Genomic DNA, 25,068 nt, shown 5'->3' with positions numbered 1-25,068 from the left:
TGCCCCCCTCGTCTGGTCCTGCCCGTCTCGTCAGTCTTCGCTCCTCATCTCGCTTCGCGTTGTTCCTTGTTCATTGCTCAACGAGTAGGAACGCGACTCTTGACCGCCCTCTTACATAAATCACCTCACTCGTATTCTGCAGTACAGTATACACTACACCGACAAGCCGTCGCCTTCCCCCCCTTTCACCACACTCATGCACAAGAAAACCATGGACATCCGCACCATCGACAGGGAAGAGAACCGCCGGCGGATGAAGAATGGCGAGCTTTACCATGCCTTCACCCCGGATCTCATTGCGGATCGGAAACGCTGCCAGGCCGCCTGCACCAGGTTCAACAACGCCGGTGACGTGAGCCGCCGCACGCTTGTCGGCATGTGGAAGGAGTGAGTAGTTCCGCCTCCATTTTACTCTATTTCTCTCGGCAACCCTGAAGCCAACCCCTCGGCTCTTATTTCCCGTCTTGAGATGTAGACCTAACCCAGAACAGCATCAACGGGGACACAATCCCTCTTCCTCCACCGCGGGCCCGCCGTGACGAGGACGACGCCATCTTGGAAGACTGGCCGTGGGTTGACGCCCCGATAAAGATGGACTATGGCTACAACGTAAAGTACGCATCTGGCCCCTCGCAACCTGTCTTGTGTCTCGTCTTACCGTCTGCAGATTCGGCCAAAACGTCTATGTCAACTCTAACAGTACATGGATCGACACCTGTACCATCACAGTCGGTTCGCGTACCCTGATTGGCCCCAACTGCTCTTTCTACAGCGGCACACATCCCCTCGATCCCACGCTCCGCAACGGCACCCGCGGGCCGGAGAGCGGGAAGCCCATCACCATCGGCGACGATTGCTGGATCGGTGGAAACGTCATCGTGCTGCCGGGCGTGACCATTGGAAAGGGTGTGACAGTCGGGGCGGGAAGCGTCGTGACCAAGGACGTGCCGGATTATGTCGTCGTCGTTGGCAACCCGGCGCGTGTCATTAAGGAGATTACGCCGTCGAAGCCGACGAACGGCGCGGTAAATGGGTTATCGGCCACCATCAATTATAGCGCTACTATGTAGTCTTAATGCCTTTACGCGTTTGTTCAACATGCCCGTTCGTGTTTGTGTGTATGTTCAAAGACCGCCCTGAATGGAAAAGGACGAGATGATGAGGACGAGGACGTTGATAACGCCCCAGAGAAGGGGGACCCATGTGGACATCGAGAAGTAGCCGGCGTTGTAGACTGCACCGAGACTGCAAAGCCGTGGGTTAGCTACGCTGTGTCGTCGACGGAACATTGCTTGCACTTACATCAACCCGACGACGCTCCCAGCACACAACGCCTGCACGCCCGCCACGAAGGCGTAGAACAACGGCACCGCCCATAGGTAGGTCAGCGACCCGCGCTTGTTTGTGTGCATCGCGATCGTAATGGCGGCAGCGCCCATGTGCACCGCGGCGTAGATGATGAAGGTCCATATCACCGTGAAGCGCCAGATGTCGCGGATGTAGAAGAGGCTCCAGCGGTGGTCGTCCGTGAGGTCCCGCAGCTGCCAGTTGATGCTCGGAAACGACGGAACCTTGTAGTTTGTCGGCGGGTAATTTTGCGCCCGAGAAGACATTGCTGAACGGCGGCCCTGGGGCTCGACGGGAGAAAGAAGACGAGATGTTGAAAGTCGGTGGGTTTGGTGAGCTTTGGAGGCGCAGTGATTGCAGCTGCTGATCGTCACTACCGGGGTTGGCTGTGGGATGTTGCAGGGATGGCGCAGCTTTGAGGGAAGCTTGAGGTGTGGCTTTAGGGGCACTTCAGGTGCCTCGGCAAAAACGCCCGCGCCAGTCCCGACGTCCTGCCATCGGCATCGGCACCATCGATTACAATCACCGCGACCCAACAACGGCCGCTTCCGCTGCTCCTCCCATTCAATCTCATCCTGACAGTCGCACCAGCCTCTGGTGAGCCGTCGCGATTGTAGCTCAAGATGCCGGCGGACAGACTCCTCAACACGGTCCTGCAACTGTACCAAAACGTCCACGATGATCGCAAGACGGACCAGATAGTCGGCTCTACGACGACCCTCCTGACGACGCTCTCGAACCCGCTGAACCTCGGCGTCCTTACCTCCCAGCTTCTCACCGCGCCTGCGATTTGGCAACGTCGCGACGGTCTACGGACGAGCTTGCGCATCATCAGCATCTACAACAGCGCCGCGATACGAGTGCGACAGAACGAGATCGATAACGCCAAAAATGTTCATGGCCCGCGGCAGGGCGGGGGCCTCGGTTGCGACACATGGGTGCGCGCCGTTGCCAAGGGCGCGGACGATCGGTCCAATCGATGGCAGCATCTCCTGGTTTTGACAGGCGTCTTGATGGGAATGGAGGCGAATGATAGACAATCTCTGTCGAGGGGCTTGCGGAATACGCTGGAGGAAGCCGTTGTCACGGCTGCAAACCTCGCTTTGGAACGTCAGGACGGGCCGTTCGCCTCGGCCTCTGTGGTTCTGGCGCTGAATTACGTCTTTCCGTTTCTTTCCGACTTTCACCAGAGCGTGATTAATTGCAACGCGCTTCTACCGATCGTGGTGTTGGCCATCACCGGGGATGACGGCTTTCAGGATGGCCGATTCTTGGATGATATCCGCAAGGACGTGCAGCAGTACGGACAAATGGTTGCATGGCCTCCCACCTCTCCCTCATTTGCGCTGCTGCAGACCATAGAGGGCAAGCCCCTGATGGGCGGCATGGGACCGTTGTCAAAGCTGGCAGGATTCGCTGCCACCAATGCGACTGACTCGGCAGTCGTGCTCGACGCTCAGGATGCTTTGATGGAGTTTACACAAAAGATGCTGCGGTACTGGCAGCACAACCCTCTATCGACGGTTGACGGCGCCGAAGAGACGGCGCGGTTGGAGCAGAATACGCTGGAGGCGACGTGGCCGGCTTTGTGGCAGTTGCTGAAGAAGACGATGTATGCGACGGTTGCCGTCATGCAAGCCATCGTCGGCCGGAGTCTTCTTGACCCGCGCATGAGAAACGACGCGATCGCCCCCCAGGTGGCAACCAAGGCGTTGTTCACCCTGAGGAACTTATTCTTCATCTCTTCACGACAAGGAGCCAACGCATTCCAGGCTTACCAGTTCACCTACCTGACAAGTCTGGATATCCTCGCACGCTTCCCAGACGCCTGCGTTGCGTTCTTGGAAGAGACCAAGCCCCCTCATGCCGGGACGGTCCCTCCCAGCTTTTATGATAGGACTCTGGACCTTTTCTACTTGAACGTGGCGGAACACTTGCCTCTCAACATGCCCACAGAGGCGTGTGACGCTTTGATTGTCCGCCCCGCGACGGCCTACCTCACCCATACCGGCGGCCTGACGTCCACAATGGTTGAGCTTTTTGAATCCGCCCACAGCGCTACGCTGTCTGTGCTGTCTTGCCCTCACAACAGCTCGCTGACGGTCGGCCTCGTTCCGTTCTACGTCGACGCCCTTTTCGCATCCTTCCCGGCGCAGATCTCAACACGCCAGTTCCGTGTGGCCTTCAAGACGGTCATGCAGATCGTCTCCCCGCCGTTCCCCATCTCCCTCGCCGAGCCGCAGCTCTCCGAAACCCTCTTGGAAATGGTCCGCTTCAAGGCCATGGACGCGGACACCGCCCCTCTCCCCCTGACCCAGGACGTTATCAACCAGGCCGAGAAGGGGCTTTCGCCTCAGGACCCCATGTCAGAACAGAGCTCACTTGTCTTGACGCTCATCGACTCCTTACCATTCCTACCTCTGCCCCTGGTCGAGGACTGGTTGACGTTGACCGCGCAATCGATGAATGAGATTGCCGACCCCGTCCTGCGTCAGCCTGTCAAGGACCGCTTCTGGGAGGTGCTCGTCAGCGGCGAGATGGACGTCGAGAGGGCTACTATCGGTGTCGCTTGGTGGACTACCAAGGGTGGGCGTAGGTTGGTCCTGGGTGAGCAGCTGGCTCCTGTGATGAGCGGTGCGATAATGGATGAGGGGAGGTCCAGTAGACTATAAGATGATAAGGGCGGTTGTCGTTGTATGGGGTATGATGGTAATGTGTAAGCGTTTTATCTTTCTTGGGTACTTTTGGGTGCATGGATATATCCAACATGCATTGATGCATGCAGATTATGTTCCTTGCTTTTCTTTCCAGCCCGTGACATCGATATCCGGTGATGATTCGTAGGTTACTGTAGAGGCTCCCCGCAAAAGGGAAGAGCCACCTACTTCAAGTTCACCCAGAATGTAGGCATTTGGCAGTCCCAACCACTGTACGCAGCAAGAAATCTCAAAGTCCGGTGCAGGTGCATCAAACGGTCGGTATAAACATGCTGAGGAACCTGGCAGCCTCTTCCACTGTGATTCGCCAGGGGTGTGATGCTCAGCCGCACAATGCTGGCGGCAAGACGAGATCCCCTGCTACCCTACAACCAACGGTCCGGCAAGGGGGCGACCATCAACCTTGACGTTCCCCCCTCACCTCCGGTAATTAGTATGTCATTTCAAAGTCCTTGCTCACCACTTCCAACGTTTCAAAAGTCTAACTGTGTCGCAGAGTTCTCATATCGCTGAATGGCCGATCGGACAATTCGAGGATAGAGTTGGACAATCGAAAAGATGGCACAGAAATGGAGACACGATAACTACAAGGTGGCATGGATCTGTCCGCTAGAGGTGGAACAGATCGCTGCATTGGAGATGCTGGATGATGAACATCCCGCCCTGCCAAAATCCCCAGCGGACCATAACGTTTACAGTCTGGGGTCCATCAATGGCCACAACATCGTCATCGCTGGCTTATACGAACCTGGGAACTGTCCCGCGGCTACGGTCGTAGCACAAATGAGGATGACGTTTCCTAGTCTCAGGTACGGTCTCCTGGTTGGTATTGGCGGTGGAGTTCCAGTCGAAACAGATAACGGGATAATACGCCTAGGTCATGTTGTGGTGAGCAAGCCTACGGCTGGCCATTGAGGCGCTCTACAGTATGATCATGGGAAAGCGAGGGATGGCCAGTTCCAACGCATAGGGGCCCTAGCACCGCCGCCGGCAGTTCTTCTTAATGCCGCGCAGGATTTAGAGGCAAAACGAGCAAGACTGGATATCGACCCGGTGCAGCAGAACGTCAGCCGGATTAACACAAGGCGTCGTGGCCTGCGACGGTTCCAGTATCCCGGTATGATGAACGATTATCTCTACCCGCCACAATACGCCCATACGACACAGGGAGAGCCTTGTACAGTCGTATGCGACCCATCGAAGCGCATATCCAGAGCAAGTGACGACGACGAGACGTACGTAATAGTTCATAGAGGCAACATTGCATCTGGGGAGCTGGTGGTGAAGGATGCAAGGCTAAGAGACGCGCTCGCTCAACAACATGAGCTTTTATGCTTTGAGATGGAAGGCGCGGGAGCGATCGCCGAATTTCCTTGTCTTATCGTCCGCGGTATCTCTGATTACTGTGATTCGCATAAGAATGATAAGTGGCACGGGTATGCGGCCGCTGCGGCCGCTGCGTATGCTCGACAGCTCTTCTTTCACTTGCCGGTGGATGAGGTGCAGCGGTGAGAATTTCCCTCTCATGGTTCAATTGCCCGCCAGCCTTCAGAAATTAATTAGAACCTATGCAGACCACCCATTAATTCAACCCATACGCACAATCTCTCGTTTAAGTTGCAAGGAGTCAACAGCGTAAACAACTTCGTCGCCAGACAAGCAAAGCTTGGACGCCTGCACGAGGCGTTGAAGTGGACTGGGAATCGTCGGACCGTTGTTGTGCATGGCCTGGGCGGTGTGGGGAAGACCCAGACGACGATAGCGTACGCGAAACAACATCGACATGATTACTCCGCGGTGATCTGGTTTGACGCAAGCAACGAGACTGCCCTGAGGCAGAGTTACCAACGAGCAGCCCAACGAATTGCGAGCGGGAACGCGTCCGTCATGTACGTCCAGAACGCCGTAAACAGCAGAGACCTCGATGAGACGGTGGCGGCAGTCAAACGGTGGCTGGAGGACCCAAAGAATAATCGATGGCTTTTGGTCTACGACAATTATGACGACGTCGAGTTCCGTACACAAGACAGCTCGAAACAGACTACGCGATGCGTTGTGACGGACACGGAGTCTAATGTTCGCGGGACAGTCTCGAAAGCATACGACATACGTCCTTATTTCCCAGAGACTGAACATGGCGCCATTTCGATTACGACACGGTCATCTTCTGTAGGCCGACTCGGACAAAGTATCCAGCTTGAGAAGCTATGCGACATCCAGGAAAGTATAGAAATACTGGCATCGACCTCCGGGCGCGTTGATTTTTCCAAGGGTAAGAAACTAGCTCCATGGCCGTACTTGAACTAAAAGATGCGGCAGATCCGGGTTCCAAGCTACTTGCACAAAAGCTTGATGGCCTTCCACTCGCCCTCGCAACAGCTGGAGCCTATCTGAACTAAGTTTCAACTAGCTCTACGGAATACATTCAAATGTACGAGATAAGTTGGCTGCAATTGCAGGAGCAGAGTCCACACCTGCTAGAGTACGATCGAGCATTGTACTCCACTTGGAATGTCTCTCTCCGACATATTCAGTTGCAGAACCAATACGCCGTTAAGCTCCTTCGACTATGGGGACATTTTGACAACTACGACCTACGGTACGAACTGCTGCAGGCAGGCAGACTGAAGAAGCCAGCTTGGCTTCATAAGATTACTAAAGACAGGCCAAGTTTCGACGCAGCAATGAGAGTTCTCTGTGAATATGGTCTAGCAGAGCCGAACGCATATAGCCAAGCAGACTGGAGACCGGAATCGAGAGGATATAGTATGCATCAATGTGTTCATGCATGGGCGGTCCACGTCCTCAACGCACAATCGAGCCGACACCTGGAAAAGGCAGCGATACGATGCGTTCTATCACGCGTTCCGCATGACTGCGACACTCAGTACTGGTTAGTGCGACGAATCTTGCCGCATGCCGACCGAATGGTAGCGAAGATCGAAGGAGACCTAAAAGTCAGCCCATTGGTGTTCCATAGGTTTGGCAGGCTTTACCTTGTACAACGACGTTTTACAGAAGCCAATTCAATGATGGAACAGTTTCTTAGAGGCCTTGAGAAGCTGTGTCAAGACCATATACTACCACTCTCAGACGCCGTCTCTCTTTTAGGCAGAGCACAAGATCGACTGGACGATGCAGAGGCCATGTTCAAGCGAGCTCTTCACATCCGTGAGAAGACATTGAGCTTAGACCACATTGGCATAGTCGCTGAACATCATCTTCTACGTGTTGTCTATTTCAAACGAGGGCAACTAGAGGATGCCGAAGGATTGTGCGAACAAATGATCGAAATCCACGAGAAAGCGCAAGAGCCAGACTATCTATCGACAACCTCGATGGCCAGTGATCTTGGCAGTCTCTTCATAAAACAAGGTCGACTGGAGTATGCAGAGACCATGTTAAGATTGGCTCTCCAAGGCTACGAGAAGGCAGTAGGCCTTGACGACCCAGACACACTCAGCATCGTCTGTGACCTAGGCATTTTTATACCAAAAGAGGCCAGCTAGAGGAGGCCATGACAATGTGCGAACGGGCTTTCGAAGGCTATAAGAAGGCGTTCGGGCCAGATCACCCGGATACACTCTCGGCTGTCCGCAGTATGGGCTCTGTCTACTATGAAAGAGGCCAGCTAAAGGATGCCCAGATAATGTACGAACGGGCCCTACAAGGCTTCCAGAATGCATTCGAGCCAGGCCACCGGGACATACTCCTGACCTTACATTGTTTAGCCGTTGTCTTCGAAGATCAAGGCCAACTTGAAGACGCCAGAATGATGTGCGAACGCATTCTTCAAGCATACGACACGACGCTGGAGTCAAGTATCTTAGAATTCTTTGTTCCGGCTTTAGATATGCTCCAAAGTCTTGCAGGGTCATTTGAAGAGCAGGACGAGGCATTTAAAGCTATGTCATGCTACCAACAGGCTCAAAAGGGGTTCTTAGATGTATTTGGACCAGATGACGATCAGTACATCGATATATGTTATCAGATTAGCTCGTTGCAGCCTTCGATGAAAGAGCTCACCATTTCCCCAGATGCAGCTTAGGCAAAAGGATAAGGGAGGTCGACTGCATGCGAAAGGTCGGGCCCTGGAGGATAGACAGATGGAGCAGATTTGAACCGCAGAAGCGTCCACAGACGTGTATAAGCAATAGCGATTATCGCGAAGCTTGAAGAAGGGTATGAATCCACTTTATAATAGGCCTCTTTCTTTTGGAATAATTTAAATTGGAAGCGGCTGCAGACTCTGTTTCGATATCGATAAGTCGCAAAATTCACTGTGTCATTGTCCGCAGTAACAAGACGGAGTTTGGAAACAATGAAGCACCTTTGGTCACTTACTGCACGTGTTTTGTTTGTTTTCTTTGGTGCACGTAGTAGTAGGTCCAGGAACATGTATAGGACAGCTTCGTATCAGACGACAATTTGTCACATTAGAATGCTAGGTCGCCGCAAGACTAAGACTCTTCTTGCCCGCCCTATGTACTGACTTTCATCCGTCAGTAGCTCATCCCGATGAATCCAAGGCACGCGAATGATGAAAGATTCACTATGACTGGGATGTTCCACGTATATCTGCGAGCCCTGAGTACGTAGACTGCGAAGCTACGAAACTTGGCACTGACCGGAGTGATTTGACTGCGTTATCTTATTGTGAAAACCCCTACTGGATGGGCTTAAAACTTCCTTAACATACATACCTGCGAGACCGTCACAAATACATGTAGGCGAATCACATCTGGCCACAGCGACGCACTCATGTATCACGGCTGACAGCCGAAAACGACATAACTTCTGGTCATCATGTTGTATTAAACTCGCTAGGCCAAGCTAATAAGACGAAACATCCCACAGCGTGGAGAAGACATTATAAAAACTGAAGGCTTAGTAGTCGTCGTTGCCGTATCCCTTGGCCTCCCTCTTCTCCTGTCCCTTGCTCTCGAGCTTGTCGCTGTTGAGCAGGCTGCCCGCCTTCTCGAGCACCTTGCCGAGCTTGCTGTCGCCGCCCTTGTTGCTGCTGCCGTAGCTGTCATCATTGTCATGACGAGAAGAGCCGTAGCTGTTGTCGTTGTCGGTGTCGTTGCGGCTGGAGCCGTAAGAGTCGTTGCCGCCGACGCGACCTGACGAGCCGTAGGAGTCGTCGTTCCGGCCCGTGGAGCCATAGGAGTCGGAGGTGCTGTTGTTGTTGCGACCGGAGCCGTAGGAGTCGGAGGTGTCGTTGTTGCGGCCGGAGCCGTACGAGTCCGTGTTGGAAGACCCGAAGGAAGAGTCGTTGTTCTTGCGACCCGAGGAGCCGTAGCTGTCGTTGCTGTTGTCGTTGTCGTAGGTGCGGCCCTTGTTCTCAGAGGCGTTGTAGGAGAGGGAGTCGGCGCCGGCGAGGTTGGAGGAGGTAGACTCGGCAAAGGCGGAGCTCTTTACGTTTGAAGAGCCGTAGGAGTCGTTGTCCTTGCGGGAGGAACCGTATGAGTCGTTGTTGGAAGAGCCGTAAGAGGATTCGTTGTTCTTGCGGCCGGATGAGCCATAGCTGTCGTCGTTGTCGCGACGAGATGAGCCGTAGCTGTCATCGTTGCGAGAAGAGCCGTAGGAGTCGTTGTTGGAGGATCCGTACGAAGACTCGTTGTTGCGGCCGGATGAGCCGTACGAGTCGTCGTTGTCACGGCGGGAGGAGCCGTAAGAGTCGTTGTCGTTGCGAGAGGAGCCGAAGGCGGAGCCAGTGTTGGAGCCATAGCTGTCCTCGTTCCTGCTGGAACCGTAAGACTGGAGATGTGTTAGTGGCGTGTAGCTTGAAATGTAAGGCTGAGGTTGAACTCACGTCGTCGTTACCACCGTAAGACATGATTGCTATATTTGTATTTGGAGGAAATGATTTTGTAAATTGGTTCAGATGATTATGAGATGATGCGGACCTACATCCAAGAGACGAGGGGCTTAAGGGGTATTTAACGGCCATGACACCTGCAGCATGATGCCAGTTACAACGGTCTCACTCTCACATGTGCGCTTGGCAGGAACCTGGACCCTCCCGATCGACAAGGCGGTGGCCCATCGGACGTGTGCGTCTGGGGGCCGCTAGGAAACGCATGTTTACGACATTTCTGGGAGGCCGTACGTGCTCGGGGAATGATGGGATGGATGGGACGTTGAAGCTTGATTTGGGGAGGTCACTGCCTTGCCTAGCTGAACCTGTTGGAGGTACAGTAGCAGGTTCGTGATACGCGCCACTTGGCAAGCGCGATTTAGGATGAGAAGAGCTTGTTTGGGGAAGCCCTAGGCTGTTCTCGGTCTGGTCTGGCGAAGCACATCCGATAGTGTAATTGTCCTGTGCAGCTCAGCTTGGTATGGGAGGGGGACAAGCAGGGACATGAGAGCTGGCGATGGGGACCACAGACTGGGACCCTGATCGGCGGGAATGATGAAGACTCGGTAAGACGGAATGCAGTCCCAGCTTGCCGTCGGGGGCCCCTCGGCGACATGTCAGACGTACGGCATACCCAGTTGCCAAAGGAAAACAAGGCAGCGGTTTGTCCTATCGTCAATTAAAGATATTACAGAATTGAGGGCGACACCAGCGCGGATGTCATGACGGACTGACGTCCAATCCACCCACATGGCGTCATACCGGAGACCATTGCGCAGGCCTCCCCGAGATGGTGGGATGGAGAACTGGTTGGACGCTGCCCAGCAGGGAGGTGCAGGTGGTGGAGGGATATGTCATTGCGGCAGAGACAGCCAAGAGCTGAAGTTCTGGGACCGAGTGCCCGCACTAAGGCAATGGCTGCATGTCTTAGTGAACGTCGTTGCCGTTTACCCCGCCATGAAGAGGAAGAGACGGAGGGACCTTTTTCTCTGGGAGGTGGCAGATTTCTCGCGAATCGTTGGTCCCACGTTCTTGGGTCCCCTGTCTTCCTTGGAGGCCGCTGTCTTGAGGACGGCACTGCCGGTTATGTAATCAGCTACAGGGCACCTACCTGGCGCTAAGGCCCCTTTCCGTTGGTCTGGTGGGTTCTTCCTGACACCTTCCAGCTTGACAGGGATGCTGCGGCGCGAATACGTGTATTCGGTAAAGCTCAGAGACAATTTCCAACGACTAGCTGAGATGAACCATCCCGCGTCCAATCAAGCTTCCTTTCGAGACTAGAGGTGATGCTAAGCTTCAGGGTCTTGCACTGCCACCCGTGCCTGGATAGTTCCGTCGACCGAAGCTGGACCGGTTCTTGGCGATGGATTCTCTCCTTCACCACTCGTTCGGCGGCTTTGTGATCTGTTGGTCTGTCAATGGAGCCGGCGCCAGAGCCAGCCTTGATCGAGGATGAATATGACAACACCCTTGCCTGAATCTCGCGTTGTCAAGTATCACCAGATCCGGCACCACAAAAAGTCCAGGCGAGGATGTCTCGAATGCAAGACGAGGCGTGTAAAGGCACGTTTGCCCTCGCATCGTTACTAGGCGAACAGCAACAAATCACTAACACGTTGTCCGTAGTGTGACGAGAAGAAACCGACATGTTCAGCATGCGCAAGGCGAGAGACACAATGCCATTACGTGGAGCCAGGCCTCCGAAGGCCCCCTGGGCAGGAGAAGTCCGGCACTGGTAGTCCTCAGACAGACACCGACGACGCATCCCCCAACCATCGCCAGCCGTCACCAAGCTACGAAACCATCTACACCCCAGAACACTTGCTGCACCTTCGCCTCCTGCACCACTACAACATCTGCACGGTGCAGTCCTTCACCGACGCCTTCCAGCTCGAGGGCTTCAAGTCGGAGGTCCTCCGTCTTGAGGTCCCGAGCCTGGCCCTCCAGCACCACTACCTTATGGACGCCCTCCTCTCCGTGACCCTCCTTCACCTGGCCAGCACAGATCCGTCCACTGACCTCCCCGTCACCAAGTACCGAGACCGCGCGGTGAGGCAGCTTCGGCACCAAGTCGAGCAGGTATCAGAAGACAACGCCCGGCCCGTTTTTATGGCTTCACTTTTGCTGTCCGTGACTGCCCTCGCAGCCGATCGGCACACGGGCTATGATGGTATCTGGCTTACGAACTGGCTTGCGATGGCCATCGGACCGCGGATGATGATCGATGGGCTCAGGAAACAAGTGTCACTCCGCCCCACGCCGCAGAGGAGTATACCGCTCGAACACGCTGCCCCTGTAGCGATTCCACTGGATCTGGAAGATGCCCTGCGAATGGACGCGGACGACGAGGACTGGGAGTTTCGTGAAGACCTCCAACGTGCGGCAACCGGGATTGGAAAACTTTTTGGCTCGTTGGCATGTCCTACCTGCGATGGCTGCGTGGCATTCAAGGCCAGGGCATGGCCGTTCTCATTCGTCTCGTCGAGGTTTGTGGACATGGCTCGTCAGCTGAAGCCCAGGGCTCTGGCCGTGATGAGTTACTACCTGCCGTTCTTCCACTGGTTTCCCAGGGTTTGGCTCTACGAGGACGTGGCTGTCCAGGAGATGGAGAGGATTGCGTTAGCAGTCGGGAGCGAGTGGGCGACGCCTTTGGCTGCCCCAAAGGTTGCTGTTAGGGTCAAGGATACGAGCCTCCTGAAGGAGTACCTTCTTGGGCTTGTGTCCCGGGAATGTCTTCGAGACGAGAGTGCTTTTGAGGGATTTGTCTGATTATGGTTGATAGAACCGAGCAATCGGAAAACAAAAGAAAGGTATGTATTATCTAATGTTCAGGAGTACCCCTGATTCTAACGCGGGCGGTTCAAAATTAGAAACCGATGAGACTTCTAGATACGGCTACTAGTCATACAGCCCAAGCTTGCTCGCATAGCTGGTCATGGCGGCATACTGTATTCACAGCACACCTCCCAAGAACATCAACCATCCATATCCTGCATAGCCATTATCTCCTTTTTGCCGGGCACATACTTAGCGGGGTGGAAGACCGCCGTAACAGCCACGACACCAAGCATCAGCAGCGCGTCAAAAATGTACAAATACACCTCCGTCGAGAGTAGGACGCCATCGTTTCCTTCGACATACTCGACGAGTCGAAACAGCGATCTCACAAAAATCAGGCCGCTCGCAACGTAGAGCACACTCATCACACCCCTCCATCCTCTGATGTGCCTCTGCCAGCCCGAGTTAGCTTCTTCGTGCAGGACGGCGGGCGGCACGCGGTCCAGGAGTCGACGATGGAACACGGCGGCCGCCACGACGAAGAGACCAAAGAAGATGAGCTGGACGGCCAGGCCGAGCAGGATGATGGTCTTGCCGTTGTTCATCGAGTTTGCCTGGGCGAGCAGACCGGCGCCCATGACCTGGACAAGGAAGGAGAGCACGTCGCCGACAACGAATATCTTTGTGAGGCGCGAGGGCTTGATCGGGGAGAGGGGCGCGCATTGGAGGTAGAGGATCAGCCGGCCGAGTACCATGTAGATCGAGGCGGCGAAGAGGGCGGGGGCGACGAGGAGGCAGAGAGTTTGGATCATGAAGAAGCCGAGGTTGCCCGTATCGGTGGAGGAGAGAAAGCGTCCAAGGTATCCGGCGATCTCGACTGTTGGAAACTTTTGTCAGTGGTGATGTGAGGTTGTGTGGCCAGTAGGGGACAACGTACGGAGACAGCCGATGATCAAGGGGATAAAGTACCATGCCCTCCGGCGGACGATGATGAACACGTGCCATGCGCACCCGACTACGAAGCCAATCAAGAAGATCATGGCAGCCGCCCCCGAGGGAGAGTACTTGTAGAGGTTGTAGGATGCCATTGTCGGGTTCCGGTGGGAGGAGGACTGGCGTGTAAGTGAGGTTGAGACGACGGAGACGAGATGTAAAGACTGGATGATTCGAATCTATAGACTGACTCTTGGAAGTACAAAAAGAAAGGCAGCGTTATATACAAATATTCCATTCGAGATTTTTTTCACCCCATCCTACAAGTTCCACCGCATCTCTCCCTATCTCGTCAAGCAGCACCATCTCGCATCTCGCATCTCGCACTTCGCATTTCGCATTTGGCTATCGACACGGTGCAGTCGGTGAATTACACACACATCCCACGCTCCTCATCGGCCCTTTCCGCCCCACCACGGAGCATTCCATCGCATTGCACCACAAATGGGGAGGCTATGTTTGAAAAAAAGCCCAGCCTGAAGGATGGGGGCCAGTCTCTACAGCAGAACCCATCCCGTACGCACGAGATTGTGTTGTGGGGAGAGGCTACGCTCTGCCGGTGTAAAGACCCCCAATACAGCGTATCAGGACGTCCAGTACGCCTAGTGAGTCCCTGTACGCTAGTAAACTCAGCCCCTCCGGTGCCCGGGGTTCATCTGAAGTCCCGGGCTTGCCCAGCGCCCCCATTGCACTTTGGTATGTAAACTTCTGCCCACATTTTCAAGGCGTCGCCTCAGACCTCGCTTTCGCATTACAAGACCGAGGGCTGGAAGCATGATCCTTTTTCTCCCACTTCATCACTTCATCCTCACCCCCTGATATCTCACGCGTCGAACAATGATGACAATATAAGCAAGAACACGCTGTCGAAGGAGAACTGACATATACCGGCAGTACGGCACACACACACCACACACATACGACTCATATACGGCACCTGAATATGAACCGCCGGGCTCACAAAAAGTCGAGGAACGGCTGTGTTGAGTGTAAACGCAGGCACATCAAGGTGAGTAATCTCATGAGTCTACCTCACAACAGCCTACTAAATAAAGCTTCGTCTGTACTGACATGAACAACTCAGTGCGATGAGACCCGCCCCAAGTGTAAAAACTGCACCATCATCGAGCGGGAATGCGTATACAGGACGCCGCCCCCAGCGGCGGTGCCCGCAGCAGTCCCCGCGGTAGCACCCGGGATCGGCGGCGCTGAGGGTGGTGCCGAAACTTTGCATTCGGGTCCGAGTACGCCGTCTAATACCGCCGGATGCTCTCCCTTCGCCGACGGCTCCTCCGGGACGCCGGCTCATCAGCAGCAGCAGCAGGGCGTGTCGCCCCTCGCGTTCCCGGACCCCTCCGTCATCCGCTCCGGGCCGCAGGTCAACATGGACCACATGGAGCTCCTCCTCACCTTCAAGCTCGAGCTCATCATCCCGGAACTCGACGAGCACCTCCGCGAGTGGGGCAGCCGGATCACGCTCAAGGCGGGCGTCGACGCCCCCTACCTCATGCACGAGATCCTCTCCGTCTCGGCGCTGTACCTCTCCCGCGCCAGGCCCGACCGGAAACAGTACTACACGGAGCAGGCCGTCCAGCTGCAGATGGAGGCCATCTCCCTCTTCAACTCCTCCACGACCAGCAGCTTCGACATTGACGACTCCAACTGCGTGCCCATCACAATGTTCACCTCCCTCCTCGGCCGCCACCTCTGCATCGACGCCCTCGCCACCCCCGCCGCCGCCGGCCTCGACGCCTTCCTCGACAGCTACCTCAACTTCGCCCGCCTCCGCCAGCGCGGCGCCCACGTTATCCGCAGCGCCCGCGCCGCCCTCGAGAGCTCCGAGCTGCGCCCCTTCCTGACCTGGGGCCCGGGCCTGCAAGACCTTATTGGGGAAGGCCACGCCTGCGACGGCCTGCAGGACCTGATCTCCGCGGCGACGACGCTGGACGCAACCTCCGCCGCCGCGTGCAGGCGCGCCGCGGAGCTGATCCAGGTGTCGTTCGACAGCTGGGAGGACCGCGGCAGCGTCCCCGGGCAGCAGCGCATGGTGCAGATGATCTTCACGTGGGCGTTCCTCGTGCCGGAGGAGTTCGTCGCCATGCTGAGCGGCCGCCGCGCCGAGGCTGTCGCCGTGCTGGGGCACCACGCCGTCATCCTCCACTTCGCGCGGGACATGTGGCAGATTGGCGCCGCCGGCGCGCAGCTGCTGACCGCGGTGGGGGAGCACCTCGGCCCCGGGTGGGAGGAGTGGCTCGCGTGGCCGCGCAGCGTTGTCTTTGGGCAGACTTGAGGAAGCGTCAAGGTTTTGGGGAGAGAATTCCCAAGTGGATCTTTGGCATTAGACCTGTATTGAGCCGCTGACGGCGCAGAAGCTTGTGCAAAGGGCCAAGGAGCTGGTTCTTCCCTCGTGACACAGGGCCCCCCGACGGGTCATGGGAAAATAGCGATGCATCCAAGATGCGTCCCATGACTGTTGGCATGCCCTTGGCCAGCTCGAGGCCCGAACGCGGTGGGAGGACCATTTCGAAGTACTCTAGGCCTCGCCCTAGTCAGGCTGAAGTGAGGTGCCCGCGGTGATGGCCAAGTTGCTGACAATGACCAAAAGAGCACTCGACGGTAGCAGCGGCACATTAACAGCTGATGGTACGGGTTGCGGACGATGACTACCTCGGCTTTGAAACAAGTCGTAGCTGTTGAGAGCGCACCATCTGTCACGTTCGGCAGCCCAGACAAGAGTATGGATTGATGGGCAGAAATGTCAAGGCCCATCCGTGGCAAAGTAACCAAGTTCAGTACGCCAATAACGCCGTATGTCGATCAAGATCGACTGGCGTGATTGGTTTTCAACCGCTATCTATGAGCTTGCTGTTAGCCATGCCACCAGCCAGAAGATGAGTTGGTGACGCTCGGGCTAGATAGATCAAACCGATTCATCGGCACTATATGTCAGAGCTACCGATAGTTCTCTGTTGATAAACTTCAGAGATCTTACGAGGAGAAAGAAAATATGATTTTAACGCTGCATGCTACGCTAAAGACTACCCCTGAATGATACTTCAACCGATAATGGCTCAATTTAGTACACCTTCTTGGTGATCCTCACAAGGATCACACTCTCCGTCAACTTCCCGTCACAATCCATCAGATGTACGAAGCGGAATCCGCCCCTCAAACGGTCAAGTCTCACAGCCGCCCACGCAGCCAAGTCGTCCCGTCCGATCTCGTCGTCTCTAACGGTGAATCTCACAAATGTCAACTCCTCCACGACGCCTGGCACGCCCGTGAACTTGAGCTCTTCGCCCTTGAAGTCGGGGTCGATACCCCTGTTGGACTTGGTCTTGGCCTTGTACTCGCCCTCCTGCTCGTGGCCGTCGTTCTTGATGTGCGCGCCGGGCAGGCGTTCCTCGGGGGATTCGACGTGAATCTCGACCTTGACGTACGGCTTGAAGCCGGAGACCTTGGTGTCGCCAGGAGGAAGAGGAAGGTTTTGGGCAGCCAGGACGTCGATTTGGAGGTCCAGGGTCTTGTATGCGATCTGCGGCACGTCTTTTGCCGCGTCGGGGGCAGGTGGTGGTGAGCCGGCCTTGATACAGCGGTAGCCTGTTCTCTTCATCAGCACAATATCACACTACTAGAAAAGAGGAAACTCACCCTCGGGCTTCAAAACGTAACCAGACGTGCCTGCGAACATGGCCTCATTGAGCATCATCCCCTCGTCCCAATTCTGCCAGTTGAGCGCAACAATCTGAATGCCCCTGCGCCAAAAGACAGGAGCGTCTAGGTTGGAGGACCCGATACGCAGGCCAGAAGGATAAGCCCTCATCAGGTAGTGCCTGTTGTGATGGAATAGAATTTCGGGTTGCTTCTCGTGGACCTCCATAACGCCCTTCTCCGACAGCGAGAAAATGTGCGTTGGCATCGACGCCTCAGGCTGCGTGAGTGACTTGAACGAGACACCCCGTGTGTAGATGCCCAGCCTGCTCAGCGCCTGAATAATCTTGGATTTTTTCTTGTTCGCGGCGGCAGCCTTCTGGTGAGGGGCTTCACCAGCTGCCGCGTCGTCACCCTCATCTGATTCCACAGCGTCACCCGTCGGCGGTGCGTACTTCACCTTTACCAAAATCTTGCCCTTTAGGTCCGCCGGTCGTGGCAGTTCTGCAGCGTCGACGTCAGGTGTCGGTATCAACATGTCCGTCCAGCAGTCCTGCATAATCTTCACCATGACCTCCTGTTGTTGTGCGCTACAGTGAACCTCCAGGCTAACAATCAGGGGCGTGTCCGACGCGACAAAGCCATAATCGCGAATGGTCTCGCAAACGTGGCGGAAGGGGACCTCCTTGGTGAGCGTGTATCCGTGGAATACTTGAGGCTCGATGCCGTATGGCTTAGGCGACGGCGTCTTCACCAACTCAACCTCCTGCCCTTCAGCGGGCGGGCTTGTCGTGGTCGTTGCATCCGTTACTGGCTTCGTGGTCGTTGTATCCGCTGCCGACTTCGTTGCAGTTGCCGCCGCCGCGGTCGCCGTAGGCGGGCTGGCGCCCTCCTTCTTCTCAATCCTCTCATCCATCTTCTTCCCCAGGGACGTCTTCTCAAGTCTGCTGGACAGCGAACTCGGCATCTTATCCTTGAGCCTCGACAGCCGGCTCTTCTTCACCTTGGTCCCGGCAGCAACCTCCTCATCGCTGCTGCTGACCGAGGTGCCATCCTCGTTGTCGGAATCGTCGCCATCCCAGACGTCAATCTCGATGCACCGGCATCCCCTTTGCAACACGTTCTTGTAGGCATTCGTGCTCGATTCACTGTACAGTTGGTTTCCCGTGAGATATGTGTTGTGGCTGGAGCTGATGAAGTAGCTCGACAAAGGGTAGGTCAGGTCCGTCTCTACAGCAGGGCGTGTGACGGCGGAGTGAGTAGAGGTCATATAGTCCAGGAAACCGCTAAAATCCAGCTCCTTGTCCGAGACGCCCTCGATCGCCTTGAGATGCTCAAGGGCTTCCTCGTCGGCTTGAACGTTCTTGACAAACGATGCGATCTGCTCCTTGTGCCATTTCTGATCGTCCTTGCTGGCGTGGACGTTGAAGATCTTGGTGAGATGAGGCAGGATAGACTCGTTGAGTGACTTGACGGTGCGGTGATGTTCGCTGGCGCCGCCGCCTGCCTGGGGCGTGGAGGTGCCCGTTCCCGTCGGGGACACCGTCGGTTGGGTCGTGGTTGCGGTTGCGGTTGCGGTTGCGGTTGCGGTTGCGGTTGCGGTTGCGGTTGCGGTTGCTGGTGCTGCGTCCGCCATGGCTAGTGTCGATGTTGAAAGAGCAAAAAGAGGCGGTGAGGTTGGCGATAATGAGTGAAATATGTTGTAGGGTCTAGGGAGAGGACGAACGAGTATCGCAGGCAAGTGAGACGCCAGATGATGCAAGTAGGCTATGAGATACAGGACGCGTCTCGTATGCTGGTGTCAGTCAACCAGTGAGCGTGGTTGAGCCGCGTGGTCGACGTCAAAAAAGAGATCGACTTGTTTTGTTTGAACCTGAGCCTGGTTTTTTTTTTGTTTTTTTATAACATGTGGCAGTACGTCAACCCGCCAAGCAGCGATACGTGTGAGAAGAGGACAGAGGAATCTTGTTTCCCGACCCGCTCCTTTCGTAGTGCACAAATTGCAACCGAGCGACGATCCAGAAGGTGCTCAGCTGGGCGGCAAGGGTCACAGAGGGAAGGGTCGAAGCTGAGTGGTTCCTCATGTGAAGTGTCCCCCGGTGATGCTGCCCCCCTCCCCTGAGCTGTCGGGGTCACGACGTGTGGTAATGGCGTCACAGGGTTCTGGCCTAGCTGATCTTTAGCGGTAACAGGCCCCCGGTCCAGCCCAGACCGCTGGGCTCTAGCTTCTTAGCTTCTCAGCTGGGCTCTGTCCTTTGGGGGCGATATTAATAGCGAATGGAAGCCCCTTATCGATAGCAACGACCTGGACACGATGGAACCCACGACCCCGCCAAACCCCTTCCTCTACCCCTCATTTTAGTGCCGGAATGTCGGTCTGGCATCCTTGCACCTGAAACCTCTGGTATCTCTCGGACCTGTGGTCGTCGTATGTGAAAGACGATTAGTTTTTTGGTGATAAGTTATTGTGATCACTATACAATAAGCATTTGACTCGTTCACTTTGGTCCGATGTTGAAATGCCGCCAAGGTCCCGGAACGGCTTCCCGAGCATGAACTTGCAAAGTACGAGGAACGGGCCGCACCCGCTGTGTGTGGGCCAAACTCATGCTCAACTCGCTTTCATCCCGGCCCTCTCTTGTTCTCCATTTGGTTTCTTCATGTTCCCGGGATGCTATATCGAATGTCGTTTATTCGTACTGTATCGCTCATAAATGTCGTCAGGTCGTAAGGCGTGATAGTGACAGTATGTACATATCCATCCACCACAAGCCCCCTCGCCTCTGAATGTTAACGTAATCGTACCAAGAAACTCGCCCATTATTTCCATACTTCCTCCTCCTCTTTCCGACCTTCTTTCTCGTGGCCTTTCTACCCATGTCCCTTTTTCTTCGCAGCCATTGCGCCGCCACCTCTCCTCTCACTTCTCTTACTGCTTCTGCTTCCTATTCACCAGTCAACTTCTCTCCCCAAAAAACACCTCTCACGGCCGGATTGGCGATGTTACTGACGTCCACGTGTTGGCCTTGCTCATCGTCCGCTTCCTCATCATGGCCATAATGTCCGCCTCCATGTGCTCGATGTTCTTCTCCAGGTCGGCGTCCTCGACCGCAAATTTGCCTTCCCGCCGACGGTCGAACATGATCCATCCGACGACGATGACGACAGTCAGGGGTATCGTGATTGCGAAGTAGACCCAGAGCGATTTCGAGATGACGGGATCCGCGTCTTTGGCGAAATCAAAGAACGTCATGCTAAAGACCGAGGCCAGGAAGGTGCCGGGCAGGAACACCGCACCGAGCAGCGAGATCGTCTTCATCGCTGTGCTGTCCCTCTTGCTCGCGTGTGCCAGCCGCCTCTGCTCACCAGCCATCTGGAACTGAATCTTTGACTCTCGCTGGGAGAGCAAGTTGTACAACTGTCCGCGAGTCAGCACATCTTACCCGCTCTCCAGGGAGGCAGAACACATACCGCGCTTCGCTGGATATGGAGTCTCTCCAGCGTGGTCGCCTGGTAGTTCTCAATGCCTTTTAACTTGATCTTGTAAAAGTCCAGCCGGGCGTTCATGCTACGGTGCAGCTTGTGCAGCTCTACCGTGAACTTATCCATCGGCACTTTGTGCTTGAAAAGCGCCATCGCAGACTCGAGCTCCTTCACGACCTCCCGGTACGCCTGCGGCCGCTTCCACAAGACCTGGCTGTGGCACTCGACCAGGTCCCGGCTGATGGCGTCGACTTCGAGATATCCATCCTTGCTGACGTACCCCTCCTCGTCCTCGATCTCGTTGCGCATGCTGACGGCATGCTCCAGCCTGCGCAGCCAGTCTCGCGCATCGCGCTGCTTCTGGTCATTCTGCGACGACAGGTCGTGGGAGAGGATAATGACGGGGAGCAGCATCGGGTGGCCGACCTGCTTCGCGCAAAAGCTGAGGTGGCGGATCGCAGCCACAATGTCGGAGCTCGGGGTGCCCTTGACATACCCCGACGTGATGCCCGTCTTGAAACGGTGCGACAGCATGATCTCCCATCCTCGGGTTTTGCCCTTCTTTCGCACGTCGGACTTGCGAAAGATGATTTCTTGGGTTGAAAACGTCAGTGAAAGATGCAATGAGGGGAAAAAAGAAGAAAAAAACTCACGAAGCGTCGGGTCGTCGTCTTCCTGGTCGTAGGCGGACCAGAAAAATGGACCGACGACGCTGGTCCCCTCAATCGCCCTGTAGGGCAGCCTCATGGCTCTTACCATGGACTCGTAAGCATCGGCCGTGAACGAGATTGTGTGAGGAGTGAAAGTGTCTTTGTGCTTGGCGTTCTTCTGAAGTCTGTTCCAAAGTCAGTCTCTCTTACCCCCAAGTCTCAATTGAGAGAGTTGCCAACACTAAACGAATGCCACTCATCAACTCGACTCCCTCCTTCACTTTCGGCGGCTCGAATGCACCCTGAAACAAACACAGCGTCAGCCCAACACAGCGCTCATCACGCGTTCCGGACAGTCTTGTAACTGGGCCCGGCATACTTACTCGTCGATACAGGAAGTTGTCAAACTCATCCATTGTCAGAGGATGCTCCTCGCACGAGTCGTAAAACGGATCCTGTTCAATTGGCTCAGTCTCAACCCACACGATGTGTCTCCGGTCTCATCGTCAGATTTCTCCAGACTAGACAGCCTTGTTCTTACCGAATAATTGAGTATCTCAACATAGTGCGTCGCCTCGGTGACTTGGCGGCACTTGCTGACATGCTCGCGGAACATGTAGTCGTCCATCTTGAACCTTCGAATCCTCTCTCTCGATTGGCCGTTCAAAACAAACTCGCCAATCCCTCAAGAGACGAACAGAAAAGCCAATAAAACAAAACCACGGCTACGTCAAAGGAGTTAAGGGGAAAAGAGTTTTGTAGGTTCCTGCAGGTCGTCCATCATGGCTCCAGACGGACTCCTTTCATAAGCCGCGCCCAGCCCCGTGACTTTCCGCCATGTCTGCAGCACAAGCGGTCGGGGGAACGGGTCCAGTCCGGTCCATCATCCATGGATCCAATGCAATCTGCACCTCGAAGCCCCCCTGCCAATTGGCCGGGAACACCACCCACAGCGCCCTCGCTCACTGGACGTCGCCCTTCCACAGCTTCCACAGGGGCCTCCGCAGGGGATTTCGGCGGGCTCCCAATGTCGCCTACGAAAAGCTTGTAGCGTCCCTCATGGACACCGTCCTGCTGCCCTGGCCACAATCCCCGCACTCCACCCTGTCACCGCCAGAACGAACCGTTGCTCCCTCTGCATTAATAGGCCCGGATAAGAACCCATGGGAGCTTGTTTGGACGCTTGGCTCACGGTTGCGTGGGGGTGTGTCCCCTCTAGTGCGGTGAATTGGAGCTGGGGCGTCGAGAATCCAACCCGGAGCACGAGAGAGACGCGCAGAGATGCAACTCAGCACGCACGTATCCCATGTCCGTCATCAGCGTGTGTTGCTTTGCGGTTAGTAACTTATGTTAACCAAATGCCGTGGCTAACCCATCTGGAGCTGTTCCTGCAGTGGTCTGATCCCGCAGCCCAGGTAGTCAAAAGGTCTAGACCTCGTCCAAGTCCACCAAACACGACGTGGAAGATAATCGCTGTTAGGTATTGATGTATCCAAATAATACGGCGACGAGTCTCGTCTTGTTGCACTTTTCCATCTTCCAGGTCCTTTGAAGCCTCCAACCGACCCCCGTCATTGCTTTCCTATCCATTTTCCAAACCACCAACCAGGCGCCCAAAACAGTGCAGACATGATTTATGAGACCCAGCGTCTGCCAAGCGCCTGATACTCTTCGAGCGCTATTCGCAGACCGGAACATGCGTACACGTTCACATTACTAGGTCGAACTTGATCCAAGAGACATATTAGAAGTCGGTGAATAGATGGCCATATCTGAAACCACACGTTAGCAGAACCCCGGACCGTTCGGGATAGAGAAACCCACTCGTCATGCCCGTTTGTGCCGTAGCGTTCGGGATCCTCAGGGTATCGGTCAAACTGGCTCGCGTCGCCCGCGCCGGCCTTGACCGGGGGCGTGTACGGCGCGTCAATGTCCTTGCGCGCGAGCCTGTCCCAGGTAACCTCGGTGAACCAAGGGTGGTTTTTCACATCGCCAGGACCGCCGTACAGGTTACCCAACCGTTTGGTGAGATCGGCCGTGATAAGCTTCTCCAACAAGTCCTGCGCGTCGGGGTTGATATAGGCCGGGTATTTCACCTTGCCCTTTAGGATGTTTTCGTAGATCTTCATTGGCGACCCGCTGTCCCAAAACGGTGTGTACCCGCACAACATCTCGTATATCAAAATACCAAGAGACCACCTATGCCAGGATCAGCATGTGAAAATGACTCTCCCCGCCGGCCACAAAAAAAACAAAACCAAAAACTTACCAATCCACGGATTTGTTGTAGCCTTTGTTCGAGACAACTTCGGGAGCCAGGTAGTCTGGCGTACCGCAAAGCGTCCATGTCTTGTCTGGCACTCTCTTGGCGAAACCAAAATCTGTTATCTTAAGGTGTCCATGCCGGTCGAGCAGCAAGTTCTCGGGCTTGAGATCTCTATAGATGATGTTTCTCGAGTGCAGGTACTCGAGCGCTAATGTGACTTCGGCGGCGTAGAATTTCGCAACGGGGTTCGGGAATCGCTGAGAGATCGCGTTAGCTCAGTCATGGATGACATGGTTTCTTTTAGAACTTCACATACCCCCGATTTCCTTAGCAGCGAGAAGAGTTCACCACCTTCGACAAAGTCCATCACCATGTACAGGTTCTTGGAATCCTGAAACGTACCCCATAACGTGATCAAGAATGGGTGCTTGACCTCGCCCAGCATGCGCCTCTCGTCGTTGGTATGTTCGACCTGCTTCATTTTGACGACCTGCGCCTTCTTCAACACCTTGACGGCATAGAAGCGCTGGTTGTGCTTGGATTGCACAAGGTGCACTCTTCCAAAGCTACCCGTTCCAAGCGTCCGCAAAATATCAAAGTCTTGCAGCGTGTATTTCCCCTTGGTCTGTCGGACCGCGTCTGCAGCTGCCTGCTGCTGCTGCTGCATGCTTTGCTGCTGTTGAGGAGCGTGTAACATCGACTGCTGCTGCTGCTGTTGGAGGCGCGAGGGATCGGTACCGGGGCTTGGATTGGGTTGAGGGGCTTGCGGTTGCGCTAGGTATTGGCCGTTGTTGGCGGCACCGTCATGCTGGGGCGGGTTGATGAGGTTACTGATGCTCGGGAGGTTCTGCTGGTCGGCTTGGTCGTTGTTGTTGTTGTTGTTGTTGTAGTTGTAGTGAGGCTGGTGGGGTGCCGATTGATTAGGCGGATGGACGGTGACGGGATACATCTGCTGGTGTTTTGCGGCCTCGAAAGAGGCCGAATCCTCCTGCTTCTGTCCCTGGCCGTTGGAGGACAGAGAGGAAAGAGTGGTCGAGATAGAACTGTCGAAGGGCTTCGAAGAGGTAGGCGTCACTGGGCTGGTGGGTAAGCTGGCGCCCTGAGAGTCTTGATTGCCCTCCCTCGTCCGTTTTTTCTTGAGAAAGCCGAGGGTAGGCATGGGGATGTCGGAGAGGTTAGAAGGGCTGCTTGCCCCTTGGAGAAACGGCGGAAATGCGCAGGCGCAGGTGTCGGGGCCCACGACGTTTGCAAGATGGGTATGGGGAAGGAACGGTCGCAAAGTGATTCGTCGATTCAAGGGACAGCCCGGTTGGGTTGTTGGGT

The 25,068-nt window shown here is 55.3% G+C and overlaps 10 protein-coding genes across 10 annotated transcripts; 4 read left to right on the top strand and 6 right to left on the bottom strand.

The window, feature by feature from the left end:
• Positions 1-211: 211 nt before the first annotated feature.
• On the top strand, positions 212-1,070 carry COL26b_005599 (uncharacterized protein; the record flags this gene model as incomplete). The annotated part of the gene is made up of 3 exons (XM_053178440.1): positions 212-387; positions 492-614; positions 668-1,070. 3 exons carry the CDS (start codon positions 212-214, stop codon positions 1,068-1,070), a joined length of 702 nt encoding a protein of 233 aa, XP_053037643.1.
• A 54-nt stretch (positions 1,071-1,124) lies between these two features.
• COL26b_005598 (uncharacterized protein) lies at positions 1,125-1,613 on the bottom strand (the record flags this gene model as incomplete). Its single annotated transcript, XM_053178439.1, has 2 exons — positions 1,125-1,245; positions 1,303-1,613. The coding sequence occupies 2 exons, from the start codon at positions 1,611-1,613 to the stop codon at positions 1,125-1,127; spliced, it is 432 nt and encodes a 143-aa protein (XP_053037642.1).
• Positions 1,614-1,970: 357 nt separating this feature from the next.
• COL26b_005597 (uncharacterized protein) lies at positions 1,971-4,019 on the top strand (the record flags this gene model as incomplete). Its single annotated transcript, XM_053178438.1, has 1 exon — positions 1,971-4,019. The coding sequence occupies one exon, from the start codon at positions 1,971-1,973 to the stop codon at positions 4,017-4,019; it is 2,049 nt and encodes a 682-aa protein (XP_053037641.1).
• A 4,932-nt stretch (positions 4,020-8,951) lies between these two features.
• COL26b_005596 (uncharacterized protein) lies at positions 8,952-9,903 on the bottom strand (the record flags this gene model as incomplete). The annotated part of the gene is made up of 2 exons (XM_053178437.1): positions 8,952-9,824; positions 9,880-9,903. 2 exons carry the CDS (start codon positions 9,901-9,903, stop codon positions 8,952-8,954), a joined length of 897 nt encoding a protein of 298 aa, XP_053037640.1.
• Positions 9,904-11,570: 1,667 nt separating this feature from the next.
• On the top strand, positions 11,571-12,693 carry COL26b_005595 (uncharacterized protein; the record flags this gene model as incomplete). The annotated part of the gene is made up of 2 exons (XM_053178436.1): positions 11,571-11,610; positions 11,675-12,693. The coding sequence occupies 2 exons, from the start codon at positions 11,571-11,573 to the stop codon at positions 12,691-12,693; spliced, it is 1,059 nt and encodes a 352-aa protein (XP_053037639.1).
• A 206-nt stretch (positions 12,694-12,899) lies between these two features.
• Positions 12,900-13,790, bottom strand: COL26b_005594 (uncharacterized protein; the record flags this gene model as incomplete). The annotated part of the gene is made up of 2 exons (XM_053178435.1): positions 12,900-13,579; positions 13,640-13,790. 2 exons carry the CDS (start codon positions 13,788-13,790, stop codon positions 12,900-12,902), a joined length of 831 nt encoding a protein of 276 aa, XP_053037638.1.
• Positions 13,791-14,638: 848 nt separating this feature from the next.
• Positions 14,639-15,985, top strand: COL26b_005593 (uncharacterized protein; the record flags this gene model as incomplete). Its single annotated transcript, XM_053178434.1, has 2 exons — positions 14,639-14,704; positions 14,780-15,985. 2 exons carry the CDS (start codon positions 14,639-14,641, stop codon positions 15,983-15,985), a joined length of 1,272 nt encoding a protein of 423 aa, XP_053037637.1.
• Positions 15,986-16,771: 786 nt separating this feature from the next.
• COL26b_005592 (uncharacterized protein) lies at positions 16,772-18,982 on the bottom strand (the record flags this gene model as incomplete). Its single annotated transcript, XM_053178433.1, has 2 exons — positions 16,772-17,295; positions 17,347-18,982. The coding sequence occupies 2 exons, from the start codon at positions 18,980-18,982 to the stop codon at positions 16,772-16,774; spliced, it is 2,160 nt and encodes a 719-aa protein (XP_053037636.1).
• Positions 18,983-20,329: 1,347 nt separating this feature from the next.
• Positions 20,330-22,107, bottom strand: COL26b_005591 (uncharacterized protein; the record flags this gene model as incomplete). Its single annotated transcript, XM_053178432.1, has 6 exons — positions 20,330-20,764; positions 20,818-21,422; positions 21,483-21,664; positions 21,720-21,781; positions 21,863-21,934; positions 22,021-22,107. The coding sequence occupies 6 exons, from the start codon at positions 22,105-22,107 to the stop codon at positions 20,330-20,332; spliced, it is 1,443 nt and encodes a 480-aa protein (XP_053037635.1).
• Positions 22,108-23,223: 1,116 nt separating this feature from the next.
• On the bottom strand, positions 23,224-24,904 carry TPK2 (cAMP-dependent protein kinase catalytic subunit; the record flags this gene model as incomplete). Its single annotated transcript, XM_053178431.1, has 4 exons — positions 23,224-23,251; positions 23,304-23,678; positions 23,749-24,002; positions 24,062-24,904. 4 exons carry the CDS (start codon positions 24,902-24,904, stop codon positions 23,224-23,226), a joined length of 1,500 nt encoding a protein of 499 aa, XP_053037634.1.
• Between the last annotated feature and the right edge of the window lie 164 nt (positions 24,905-25,068).

Source organism: Colletotrichum chrysophilum (assembly GCF_026319265.1).
Source record: "Colletotrichum chrysophilum strain AFK26 chromosome Unknown scaffold_38, whole genome shotgun sequence".
NCBI lineage: Eukaryota > Fungi > Ascomycota > Sordariomycetes > Glomerellales > Glomerellaceae > Colletotrichum > Colletotrichum chrysophilum.
The sequence above is the reverse complement of the archived record's forward strand: the minus strand, read 5'-3'. Positions and strand labels throughout refer to the sequence as shown.